Source organism: Bos mutus, chromosome 9, assembly GCF_027580195.1.
Source record: "Bos mutus isolate GX-2022 chromosome 9, NWIPB_WYAK_1.1, whole genome shotgun sequence".
In the NCBI taxonomy this organism is placed as follows: Eukaryota; Metazoa; Chordata; class Mammalia; order Artiodactyla; family Bovidae; genus Bos; species Bos mutus.
Window position 1 is genome coordinate 88,947,997 of NC_091625.1, and position 13,112 is coordinate 88,961,108.

The window sequence follows — 13,112 nt, forward strand, 5'->3', positions numbered from 1 at the left end:
CCAGTGAAAAGGACTCCAGGCTTTTCACTCAGGCTTTCCAAATTCAATCCCTGGTTGGGAAACTAAGATCCCACAAGCCTCATGGTGCCATCAAATTAAAAAAAAAAAAGTCAAGATACTTACAAGACACATATATTTATTTTTCAGAATGATATTAGAGGAAGATAGATAAGCTCTTGTAAGGAAAATGTTTTGCAGTTAGGTAAAATCATTCAGTCATAAACATCATGATCTAGTTTTATAATGCATTTATTATTTGACTTTCAAAAATGTACTATTAAATAAGCATCATCCCTGATCAGATATGCTACAGAAAGGAAATGGAAGTCAGCCATTGTAATTACTAGTTATGCTGCTCAACTAAATGTTCAAAACACAAGTTTTACAAGTAAAAATGAAATGATTAAATTTTTTCAAAAGATGTTCAAAATAAAATTTTAAGGAAGATGTTTACTTTTATTATTGTTTTGTCCACAGGGTATGTGAGATCTTAGTTCCCTGACCAGGGATTGAACCCAGGCCCTTGGAAGTGAGAGCTGGAGTCCTAACCACTGGACCATTTTTCAAATGTCAGGACAACAGCAGTAAGAAGAGAATAGCAGACTGTCATCAGAGAAATGTAAAGCAAAACCACAGTGAGGCACCACCTCACACCTGTTGGAAGAGCTGTCATCAAAAAGACCATACGTAGCAAATGTTGCTGAGGATGCGGAGAAAAGAGAATCATGGACACTGTTGGGGGGAATGTAAATTAGTGTAGCCACTATGAAAAACAATATGGAGGTTTCTCAAAAAGCTAAAAACAGAACTGCAATAGACTCAGCAATTCCACTCCTGGGTACATATTTGGAGAAAATAAATTCTAATTAAAAAATATACATGTACCTTAATGTTCAGATAAAGCAACCTAAGTGTCCATTAACAGATGAATAGTTAAAGAAGATGTGATGTGTGTACACACACACACACACACGGAAAACTACTCAGCCATAAAAAAGAATGAAAAATGCTTCTATTTGCAGCAATACAGACAGACTTGGAGGGTATTATGCTTAGTGAAATAAGTCAGACAGAGAAAGACAAATACTGTATGATATCACTTAAATGTGGAATCTAAGAAATAAAACAAACTGGTGAATTAACAAAAAAACCCCAAAGAATGAAAGAAACATACCCAACACCACCAGAGGTCTCTGCAGCTGAGTGTTGCGTTAGAATTTCCTCTCCAAGGCTGGCTACTGACTGGAGGAGGCTCTTCTGCTCTGCCAATTCCTGTTCCAACTCCTGCTCAAGGAAAAGGAAAAATAAAAACATCTTTGTTACTTTATGATTATTGTGTCCAAACACAGTTGTATGTCTAGAAAATCCTCAGAGAACTTTGGTACAATAGTATGTTTTTAAGTTAGCACATTCATAAAAGGTGCGGCTTAGGTAACTGTTCAGAGGTGCCTCCAAGTCCCCTGTAGCTTTCTTTGGCTTTGATAAAATAATGTCTAAATAATCTTGTGGGGGGGCGTGGTGCTGGTAAAAATAAAGAGAAAAGAAAATTTTGCTTGGCAATGGCGCCCCCAAGTGGTCCAAAATGCACTTTCACTTTTCAAAATCTAATACTGCCCTGTTCAAGCTGAAAGAGATACAGAGAGCAACAGCTCTCTTCAATTTCCCACTTGCTTGATAAACTGGATCACCACTGGACTCAGTTTTATTTTTTCACTATTGGTGAAAACGTCTCTACTCTTTGAGAAATATTTTAATATGCCGTATCCATAAAGTGAAGGTACTAATGAGATGTCATTCTTTGAGTAATCAAAAGATGTCATTCTTTGAGTAATCAAAGCTCATTTGCTTCATAGGCAGTAATTTGCAATCCTGTTTTGCGATGGCATCTACTTGAGAGTTGAAAGCAAATTTCATAAAAAAAAAAAATGCAACTTTTTGCATATTTACCAATCCTCAGAGGCCTTCTTGGGGCTTCTATTATATATAATAGACTCAAATTGGGGCAAGCTAGAAATAGAGGGCAGATTATAATTGAGTTACACTATTTTAAAACTAAGCTTTTCTTAGAGAACCGACTTTAAAATGACCAGTTTTCCCAGTGGTCACAAGTAAATGGAAACAGCCAGGTTCTGCTTCTGTCCAAAATGAAGATACAAGGGCCCTCTGTCTCCAGCACAGAAGGAACTTGTCCTTCTAAAACATTTCTCTCAAGGTGCATGCTTGGCTGATCTGCAGGCAAAAGAGGCGGGAAGTGCGTTACTTTTTGTTGCTGGAGGCTGCTCTGTCGCTGGTGGGTCCACGCGCTCCGAGCTTGAGCCAGCCATTCCTGAACCCCGGGGCTCTGAGTGGCAGCCAGGTCAGCATCGCTCTCCTCCTTCTCCTGGGCTGTCCCCTGCTTTTAATGAGGGAGAAATCAAGAGTCATACTACCCACAGGAAGATCTTAACCAAAACAGAGTGATGGCTCCTTTAGTGTGGTCTGAATAATAAAACCAAAGTGACTCCATTTGGAGGTGAAACCACATTTTAAAAAAAAAATGGTAACACAAAACCCATGGAATTTATTATGGCATTTGCAGGAAGGAGAACAATAAATAGATTATTATACTCAGAAATATTAAGGGAGGGGGGGAACTGCCATGTCGAGGCTAGGCTTTTTAGCTGACTGATGTGGTCAGCAGACATTATTCTGGAATTTCTTCCACAAGAATATAACTCTAGGTCTTACTCCCTTTCCTATCCCCACCAGGACTAGACTCCACTGCCATCTGTTGCCACTCTGGCTTCGACAGAGTGTGGCTAAAGGAGAAAGCCAAAGTAACTACCTATTACCTGGGCAGGGGTTTATTATTCCTGCTAGACTATTCCGATGGAATTTAACAGGCCCTAAAATACTGCATGGGCTTCCCTGGTGGCTCAGTGGTAAAGAATCTGCCTGCCAATGCAAGAGATGTAGGAGACGTGGGATCAATCCCTAGGTCAGGCAGATCCCCTAGAAAAGGAGATGGCAACCCACTCCGGTATTCTTGCCTGGACAATCTCATGGACAGAGGAGCCTGGTGGGCTACGGTCCATAAGTTGCAAAAGAGTTGGACAGGACTAAACAACAAACAAAATATTTTGTATTAGAATGGAATTAGTTCTGAGTGAGCACCTTTCTACTAACATGTATTTATATGCCAAAGGATAAATTACACCTTGTTGGTAAGACGCATTCACTAAGTGCTTATCAGCACCCACTGTGTGTCAAGCACTGTTTGGGGCACTGGTGGGAATTGGAGGGGATTTATTTGGCTCAGAAGCCAGACAAAGGCCCTGCTGGGATGACAGACAATAAATAGACAAGATAAACTGGGATGGTGATAAGATAAACTGGGATGGTGATAAGACAAAGAATGTGCAACTAGAGAACGGGGTGGAAAGTGTAGGGGGCAGTTTCTTAGGCTGGGTAGCAAGGCATCTTCAGAGGTGACAGCTGTTTTGTGTGTTGCCAAAGACGGGGGCTTCCCTGCTGGCTCAGATGGTAAAGAATCTGCTTGCAATGCAGGAAACCCGGGTTCAATTCTTGGGTTGAGAAATCCCCTGGAGGAGGGCATGGCAACCCACTCCAGTACTCTTTTTTGGAGAATCCCATGGACAGAGGAGTCTGGCGGGCTACAGTCCACAGGGGTCACAAAGAATCAGACACGACTGAGCAATTAACGCTGATATTGACTGACTGAAAGATGGGGTAGGGGCCTCTAGGCCTATGGAACCACTGGAGCAAAGGCCAGAGGGGCAAGAAACTTGGTGTCTCAGAGACAGCAGAGGAGGGGCAAGTATGATTGGAGCACAGGGAGGGGCCGGGGGCAGGCACATAGGAAGGGAACGTTCTTGGGGGTGCTTCCATGGAGGCACCTACTGAACCGCTGCCCCCTGGCCTCTGTTCTCTGCCAAAAAAAAAAAAAATCTGACCTCAGCATGGGGTTCAGCCACAACAGCTCACCCCGCCTGACTGCCCACGGGACCCTTCCTTTCTTTTTCTTTCCAGAATTTTACACTAACTCTTACAGAGAAATAGATGGGGTCTGTTTCCCTCTGTCTTACTTAATAGAATCTCATGGTGAAACTAAAATGTTTGAGATCATTTGGTATCCGCACTTGAGGCGCAGTGAAGGCAACAGTGAAACCTACAGGTACCATTCATATTTATACTTCGTTCCTTCCCGGATTCTGAACCACCTCAGCTCACAGGTGCTTTCTTCCCTTGAAGATGACCCAGCTCCCCAGTAGAAGAATGTGCTTCAGATAGAACAATGGTAGCGCGGTTGGTCTAAAACATGCTACCTGCATTTTGCAGGATCTTCAGAATAGATGACAAGTGTTCAGTAGGCTCCCCACCCTCCCAGGAGCACCTCTTTCAGGCAAGCAGTGATTTTCCTGAAGGCGGGATGTTTGGGGTGGTCGGGCATTCCTCCAGGATCGAAGCCCACACATTTCTGCATGACGCAGAGTTTTCCCATCTGAGGATGCTTCATTGACCCAGAATAAGCTCTGAGATATGCTGGCTTTTCCAGGCAAGGATGAAACAAAAGTCAAAAGGAATCTGTAGAGGATGACCCCAAAGAAGTCAGTGGGATAAGCTGAAAGGTGTCCCTAGTCAGAGACCCGGTGACAAAACAGTGGCCTTAGCCATGACCTGCTGACTCTCTTCTGTGAATTCCTCTCTGCCTTGCCCTTCAGTAAAGGTTTGTTTTCACAGCCCAGCCTGGAGACTCCCGTGGAAACTTCTCAGGGCTCTAACTCACCCTTCTCTGCAGGTTTACTACAGTTGACTGAGAACTCTGATTTCAAATTCCTCATACCAAGGAAAGAGACCAATTGTACTTGGGAAAATAATAATTGAAATGTCAGGTCTACAGGGCGGCTTAACCACATTTACATGCATAGACACATAGTTAGATTCTAAAACAAGTTCGAAGAAAGGGACTCCTATTTGACTAATTGAATCCATAGCTTTAGAAAAAAGGAAATTTAGCAGCATCAAAAGCATATGACTAGTATGTATTTTCTCTGTGGTTAGGTTTGGTTTCTCAGTTAATGAATTTTTCTCTGGTTGATTTCACTGTTTTGAAACCTAACCCTTGGACCACAGGAAGCAAAAAATGATTAAGGAATAGATCAAATTTCATTCTCTTTCCCCTTGAGATACGAAGGTACTGACCTAAGGAATAAAATAATGGTAATTACACTCTCTGAGGTCTGATAACAGTTTTCTGACCTATCTAGGGAATAGGAAATAGGGTGGCTTTTATTTTCCACCAGGCTCCTGCTTGGGTGGGGCTATGTAAGCTGTTTATTTTGGAAATACTAGAAGAATAACCATTTTTGCCAGGAACATTCCTTGGAAGATTAGTGAGGATTGGAGAATGCTAAACATTAAATAAAACACTTCTTTAGAAAGCATTTTGTTATTTATATAGGATGAACTCTCTGCTCCTTGGATGAACAATAACGTGTGAAAATGACAAATTTATTACAAATGAAGATATCATGTAATTCAAGAGGTATTATAGGCCTGTGTCATAGAGAAGGACAACAGAGAATGAGATGGTTGGATGGCATCACCGACTTGATAGACATGAGTTGGAGCAAGCTCTGGGAGTCGGTGATGGACAGGGAAGCCTGACACGCTGCAGTCCATGGGGTCGCAAAGAGTTGGACTCGACTGAGCGACTGAACTGATAGAGAAGTAAACAATTTTGGTCCAGGGTGGAGGGGGTTCGCTGGAGTGGATTATTCGCTGATACACGGCATTCGTGTGTGTGTGTGTGTGTGTGTGCTCAGTCACTCTGTCCTATCGACTCTTTGTGACTCCACGGACCGTAGCCTGCCAGGTTCCTCTGCCCATGGAATTTTCCAGGCAAGGATACTGGAGTGGGTAGCCATTTCCCACTGCAGGGAATCTTCTCAACAGGGATCAAGCCCACAACTCTTGTGTCTCCTACATTGGCAGGTGGATTCTTCACCACTGAGCCACCGGGGAAACCCCTTATTCCGGGTTTACCTGGTATCATTCTGGCACATTTCAAAAACATACAGTTAGTATTTTAATTGAGAATAACTTTAATTCATGTTTTAACAGAGGAAAATTTGAAATCGCCTATCTAAAAATAAAACCTCTATATTTCCACTTGTTTTGGTACCACTCAGGTTTTAAAGTGTTGAGATTTCATATATTTTATATTTTGTTCATGTTTTAGATGGAAATGTATTGCATATTATTTCTCTAACTTTTAATTTATATATAGGAAAGTTATGAATTCCATTTTAATTTTTTTAATAATTTTTTTTTTTTAAAATATTCCATTGCTTTTAATAGTTTTCTGTTGGCTAGGTTTGATGTTCCAGATCATATAATCATATGATTAGCAAATAACTGAAAATACATAGTTTAATCCAGAAAAAAATCATTACACTGAGAAAATAGAAGCAATCACAGTGAATGTGCATTAAGCTCTCACCATACTGTCTGTGCTGTGTCCCCTGCCAGCATCTCTACTCAAGTACAGTTGCTCCCCTCCCTCCTGACACTGGTTCCAAGACCATTCCCCTGCCCCTTGGATCTTATTTTCTCCCTTCTACACAAGAAGACTTTTGCTGCAGTCTCACTTCTTTTTCATCAATTTTTCCTCTACTGAGTTGTTTCTGTCCCCCTGTAAACATGTCATTATTCTTCTGATCTTAAAATGGAATGAATTTCTTCTAACCCGCTTCTTATAGCTTATTCCATTCCTTTGCTCCCATGACAGCGAAACCCCTGTTTCCTGCCTTCTTCCTCTCTAACTCCTCTCTCCATTCTCGCTTCCGTTTCAGAGTGATTTTTGCCCTCACTATTTCACTGAAATAGTTGTAGCTGGGGTCATAGAAGACCTGCGTGTTGCCAGATCCAGTGGTCAGTTCCCAGTTCTCATCTTACCTCACTTACCCTCAAGTGTCTCCCAAACCCAAATCTTGGTCTTCTTCCCACCTCACTGGTATTTCCTTCTTACTCTTTTTTTTGGGGGTTCCTCCCCATCTTCCTAACTTTTCACACTGGAAAGCCCCAGGGCTTGCTCCTCTTTATTTCTCCTCACTCCCTTGGTGATCTCATGGGCTCTCATGCCTTTAAAGACCATCTAGGGACTTCCCTTCAGTCCAGGGGTTAAGACCCGGAGCTCCCAATGCAGGGGTATGAGTTCGATCCCTGGTGGGGGAACTAAGACATGACTTATGGCATGAACAACAACAGAGAACCTCTAGAGGCTGACAGTTCAGTCTAGATCTGTCTGCTGAATTCCAACAGCTGACTGACACTGGATAGGCATCTTAAACCTAGCCTGTCCAAAACGAAACCAATGGCCTAATTAGTTCTCCTTCCCCAAGTTCTGTTCCTCGAGAGTTTTCATTTTCCTAATTATCCACAACCTGATAAGTTCTCATCCCCTCTAACCTCCTAACCGGTCTCTCAGCTTCCACCCTGGTCCCCCATGTAGTTATATCTGGTCTTGTCACGCTTCTGTCCCCAAACACTCCAGTGGTTTCTCATTTTCCCCAGAGAAAAAGCCAAAGTTCACACGGTGCCTACAAGGTCCTTTGCAGCCTAGGCCCTTGTTACCCCTCTAGCCTCTCACCTTGTTCACTCCACTCCAGTTGCTGGGTTCCTTGAAAAACCAGGTAGGAGCCCACCTGGGAGCCTCTGCCCTTGCTTCCCCCTCTCCGAGCCTGGAATTCTCTTCCTCCATGTCTACACAGCTCACTCCTTCAAACGTAAGATGAGGGAGGCTTCGCTGGTCACCCTGTTTAAACCTGCAAATCCACCCAGTCCCAACTTTCTTTATTATCTGCCTTATACTATTTCACCTACAGCTCTTATCATCTTCTAACTTAGCATATAATAACACACCTTAATTTTATATTACTATCTGTCTCCCCCAAACATAATCTCTTGAAGATGGACTATAGAAAGTGAAGTCACTCAGTCGTGTCTGACTCTTTGCAACCCCATGGACTGTAGCCTATCAGGCTCCTCCGTCCCCATGGGATTTTCCAGGCAAGAGTGCTGGAGTGGATTGCCTTCTCCAGGGGATCTTCCCAACCCAGGAATCGAACCCAGGTCTCCCACATTGCAGGCAAATGCTTTACCGTCTGAGCCACCAGGGAAGCCCTGAAAATGGACTATATAGAAATATAAATATACAGATAGATTTTGCCCTTGCTCCTTCACTCTAACATATAGAATAGTGGCTGGCACACAGTAGCTTCGCAATAAACATTTGCTTAATATTTGTGTAAGATAATAATTCTAATATGTAGAGATGAAAAACAAACAAAATCAAAATATTAGACACTACTAGTATGCAAAGCGCATGGGGAAAAATCTGAGTGAATGTGTTATGAGTTTCTTATGTTGATCTGGAACAAGAATAAAATAATAACTTAGAATTTATTAGGTAGGCATGATAAAAAGTAGAGACAAAAAACAAAGGAAAGCATTCAACCACCTAGAAGCGAAAGTTAAAATGGAGAAAGAAGAATAGAAAGAGCAGGACAAATAGAAAAAAAAAAAGCAAGAATAAAATTTCAAACGTATCAATAATCACAAAGAATTTAAATAGATTAAACCTGCTCCTTAAAAGTCAGAGGTTTTCTGATTAGATGTGCTTAGAACCAACAAAATACACCTAAATGTTCTTTATATGAAACAAATCTAAAAAATAAGGACTCAGAAAGGGTTAAATCAACAGAAAAGTGAAAGATATACCAGGCAAATATTATACCAAAAAAAGCTCTAAATCACTATAAGGAAACATGAAGGACACTGCATGATAGTAAAAATGTTCAATTCGCCTGGAATACATGCCAAGTCTAAACTTGTGGGCACTAAATAAAATAGTCTATCTGAAAAGTAGAACATAGGAGATATAAAGGAGAAATATAACACTGCCACAGGGTATCTTAATCTATGATTTAATCTATGTTTAATCTATATTTAAACATTTGCTTTTCAATGATACAGCTGCTAGCGTTTGGTAATTATTTTCATTTTCTTTTCCTATGCTGCAATTTCCAGGTCTCTGGATTCAAACAACTCTTACAAAGCCTATTTGGAAACCTATGCCGGGGACTTCCCTGGTGGTCCAGTGGCTGAGACTCAGAGCACCTGATTCAGGGGACCTGGGTTCGATGCCTGGTCAGGGAACTAGGTCCCACATGCCACAACTAAAGACCCTACACATCCCAACGAAGACTGAAGATCCTGAGTGCTACAGTTAAGACTCAGAGCGGCCAAATGAATAAATATTAAAAACAAACAAACAAAAAACTACGCCAGAATGTGTGTGAAGCAGGTACGTACATAAGTATGTGCTGTTTCCCAGCCATCCCCTTCATGTGTCCCGTGCTCAGAGGGCAGACCAGTCTTGTGCAAAGATGAGCCTCTCTGTAGCGCCACACTCATGGCGTGGCTGGAGCCTCACCTGGATGTGGAGTTGCCTGTCCTGCAGTGCCCTCTGCAGCTCCAGGAGGCTCCCCTTGAGGGTTCTCAGCTTCACCGCCAGCTGCTCGGCCTCGTCCTTTGTGTGAGCCTTGCCCTCCAGCAGCAGGTTTTCATTGTGGACCGAGAGCTCTGATAAGGCCACCACCTTCTGCTCTATTTCCACCAGCATATTCTAGGACAACAGAAATGAAGTTGAAACTGACACAGCCTGGGCGCCTCTGCAAAGACCGCGTCTCACAGAGAAACCCACTGCTTCATTAAGTCTTTCATCAAAACAACATGCCTCCAGCCTTGTCTTTATTCCCCCTAGTTTTCATACAACCTTCAAGAGTGTATATAGGTTTTAACAATTCTTTGAGCCTCCTAATTTTTCTCTTATTTAAGATTAGATATTATTAAAAAAAAAAAAATATGGGAAGCACATTTTATATAGCCAACAGATAAGGAGAAAAGACCAGGCCTTAGCATTACCCCATTATGACTGTTCTATTATTTTAGTGTTAGAGGTGGCTCCATGGTAAAAGAATCCACCTGCCAATGCAGGAGATGCAGGAGATCCAGGTTCAGTCCTTGGCTTGGGAAGACCCCCCTGGAGGAGGACATGGCAATCCACTCCAGTATTCTTGCCTGGAGAATCCCAGGGAGCCAAGAGCCTGAGGGCTACAGTCCAGGGGGTCATAGAGTTGGACACAACTGAGTGACTGAGCATGTATGTAACGCATGCACACACATTATGCTTGTGGCTAATAATAGTGAAGACATCACATGATCGACTCTCTGTGTCAATTTAATAAGGACTGTTTTTTTTTTCAAAGAAAAATGTTTTGAAAGGGAGTTGTCCCAGACACTCTTTTACTTGCTTTTTATTATTTTTGTCTTTTTTTTTTGGCCATGTCACCTGGCATGCGGGATCCTAGATACTCAATCAGGGACTGAACATGTGCCCCCTCCATTGGAAGGGTGGACTCTCAACCACTGGACCACCAGGGAAGGTCCCCTGTTTTTATCTTTTATATAATGCATTTTTAACTTCACATTTCTGAAAGTTTTCCTAAGAATTTCACATTCACTTTCTAGTGTTACAAGGTTTTTTTCCTAAAATGGAGGCTAAATCCAGGAAAGAAGTGAAAATAATCTCCCCACTTCCCAAGTAAGATTTAAAACAAAAACCAAAAAACAGAAAAACTAAAAAAGTCAACCAAAACAAATAACAACCATATTATTTTCTACAGAAACTGTTCTGTTTTTCTATACCTTAAGTCTGAACTCTTTGAAATGTACTTTCTAATTTATATTCAATTATTTATTAATAAGAAAAGATTGTACAAAATCAGAATCACTACCATCAGCTTCTAAGAACATAAGTGAGATCCCAAAACCTAGAACTAAAAGGAAGAGTGAAACTTTTCATGAAATGGGCCTTAAAGGATCATTTCTTGAGGATTACTTGTGAGGAACTAATATTATTCTGTGCAGGACTGCCTTTTCCATTAGGCAAGGCTATCACAGAACTGAAGGCCCCTAACACATCAAGGGGCCCAAGAAAATGTCTTTCGTTTAAAATCAGAGGAAAAAATGATGATGATAATAATTAATATGTAATGATATCACCTCAGGCTTCGGGAAGATCCCCTGGAGGAGGGCATGGCAACTCCCTCCAGTATTCTTGCCTGGAGAATCCCATGGACAGAAGAGCCTGGTGGGCTACAGTCCACAGGGTCGCAAAGAGTGGGACATGACTGAAGCAACTTATCATGCACCCATGATAAACCACCCTGGATTATATTAGCCTCTGTACCCAAAGCAGTTACAAAATACAAATATAACTTTTAGTATTTCTATAGTGGAAGAGAGAGGTTCATGGAAACAAAGTACCCTGGGCCCCAAAAGTCATAACAGGACCCTAATTCCATATAATAGCCACAGCTATGATTATACTACTGGCTCAGATGCCAGATTTATTTGCATGAGGAACTGTCATGCATTTGTGTGATTTCACAGGCTCTGAGTTTTGAAAAATACTGCCAAAGTACCACTTCAATACTTTGTAAGAGTCCTGAAATATATTATCTCAGCTATGCATCTTATGTATAACTATAAAAATAGAGATATCAAAAAGGAAGAGGTGGGAGTAATGATGAAACATAATTTTGAAATGCTAGTACATGTGGTAATTTCAAGTCCTAGAAGGCAATGCTAAAAATACGTGTCTCTTTTCAGAAAAGTAACTTTAGAAAAGATGATAAAAGAAATAGAAAACAGTCGCACATGGCTCTCTATTCTCTACCATCAAGGCAGAAATGCTTTGAAGACACATAAATAAATTGTCCACAGACTTCCCTGGTGATCCAGGGGCTAAGACTCTGTGCTCCCAATGCAGGGGGCCCAGGTTTGATCCTTGATCCGGGAGCTAGATCCCACATGGTGCAACTAAGACACAGCATGGCCAAATAAATAAATAAAATAGTTTAAAAGTTTAAAATTATAAGTTGTAAAAAGAATTAAAAAACCTAAATTATAATAATTAATGTTAAAAAATCTCAATCATAAGGGATGACCAGAATGATATACTATGTATTAAGAAAAGAGATGGCATTCATAACTAATGGCTGTGCATATTTCCTTCAGTCCCACATGTATGAAGTCATGTACACTGATATTTAACCTTGCAGATTAGACTGTTCTAGAGACTTGTTGGTTAAATGAAAAAGCTTTTAAAACAAACTTCACCCACCCATAGTGTAAAGTCTACTATGATGATACTCTTTGAAGTCAATGACTGGTACATGGGAGTTCAGCATCTATTCTCTATGCTTTATATGTGTGCTTGATTGTTTCCATAAGGAGGTAAGAAAATAATATTACAGTAAAAACTTTGATGTCATTACCTCTTACATTAATTGCTAAAGACCGCACGTTGAGGAAGGAAATTCTCTGCCCCAGAAGACAACCTTCCCATGTTGAGTCTGGCTGCCTATAACTACAGTTTTGCCAAGTTTTCCAAATAATATTTCTGAATTAAAACCAAAATTGCAACGGCCCACCTATTCTGTTGTTTATCCACAGTCACTGATACTAATTCTATGCATTAGGTACTTATATTCCTTACTAGCCACCGAAATGGACTCTGTTGGAGAGGGAGAGGGTGGGAAGATTTGGGAGAATGGCATTGAAACATGTATAATATCATGTATGAAACGAGTTTCCAGTCCAAGTTCGATGCATGATACTGGATGCTTGGGGCTGGTGCACTGGGACGACCCAGAGGGATGGTATGGGGAGGGAGGAGGGAGGAGGGTTCAGGATGGGGAACACATGTATACCTGTGGCGGATTCATTTTGATATTTGGCAAAACTAATACAATATTGTAAAGTTTCCAAAAATAAAATAAAATTAAAAAAAATAAATAAATAAATCTGCCATGAGTTCGAGCAGGCTCCGAGAGATGGTGAAGGACAGGAAACCTGGCATGCTGCAGTCCATGGGGCCGCGAAGAGTCGGACGCGACTGAGTGACTGAAAAACACCAAATCTTTACAAAAATGTCCTTCAGGAAGCTGAAAATTTTCTAAAGAGTAGATACTGTTGGTAAAATT

At 41.3% G+C, this 13,112-nt stretch overlaps 1 protein-coding gene across 1 annotated transcript in view; it reads right to left on the reverse strand.

The window, feature by feature from the left end:
- Positions 1 to 13,112, reverse strand: part of SYNE1 (spectrin repeat containing nuclear envelope protein 1) — a 501,407-nt gene that overhangs the window by 153,872 nt on the left and 334,423 nt on the right. The window contains 3 exon segments of the mRNA XM_070376885.1: positions 1,175 to 1,284; positions 2,261 to 2,392; positions 9,497 to 9,688. Of these exon segments, the coding sequence (XP_070232986.1) occupies positions 1,175 to 1,284; positions 2,261 to 2,392; positions 9,497 to 9,688 (434 nt within the window).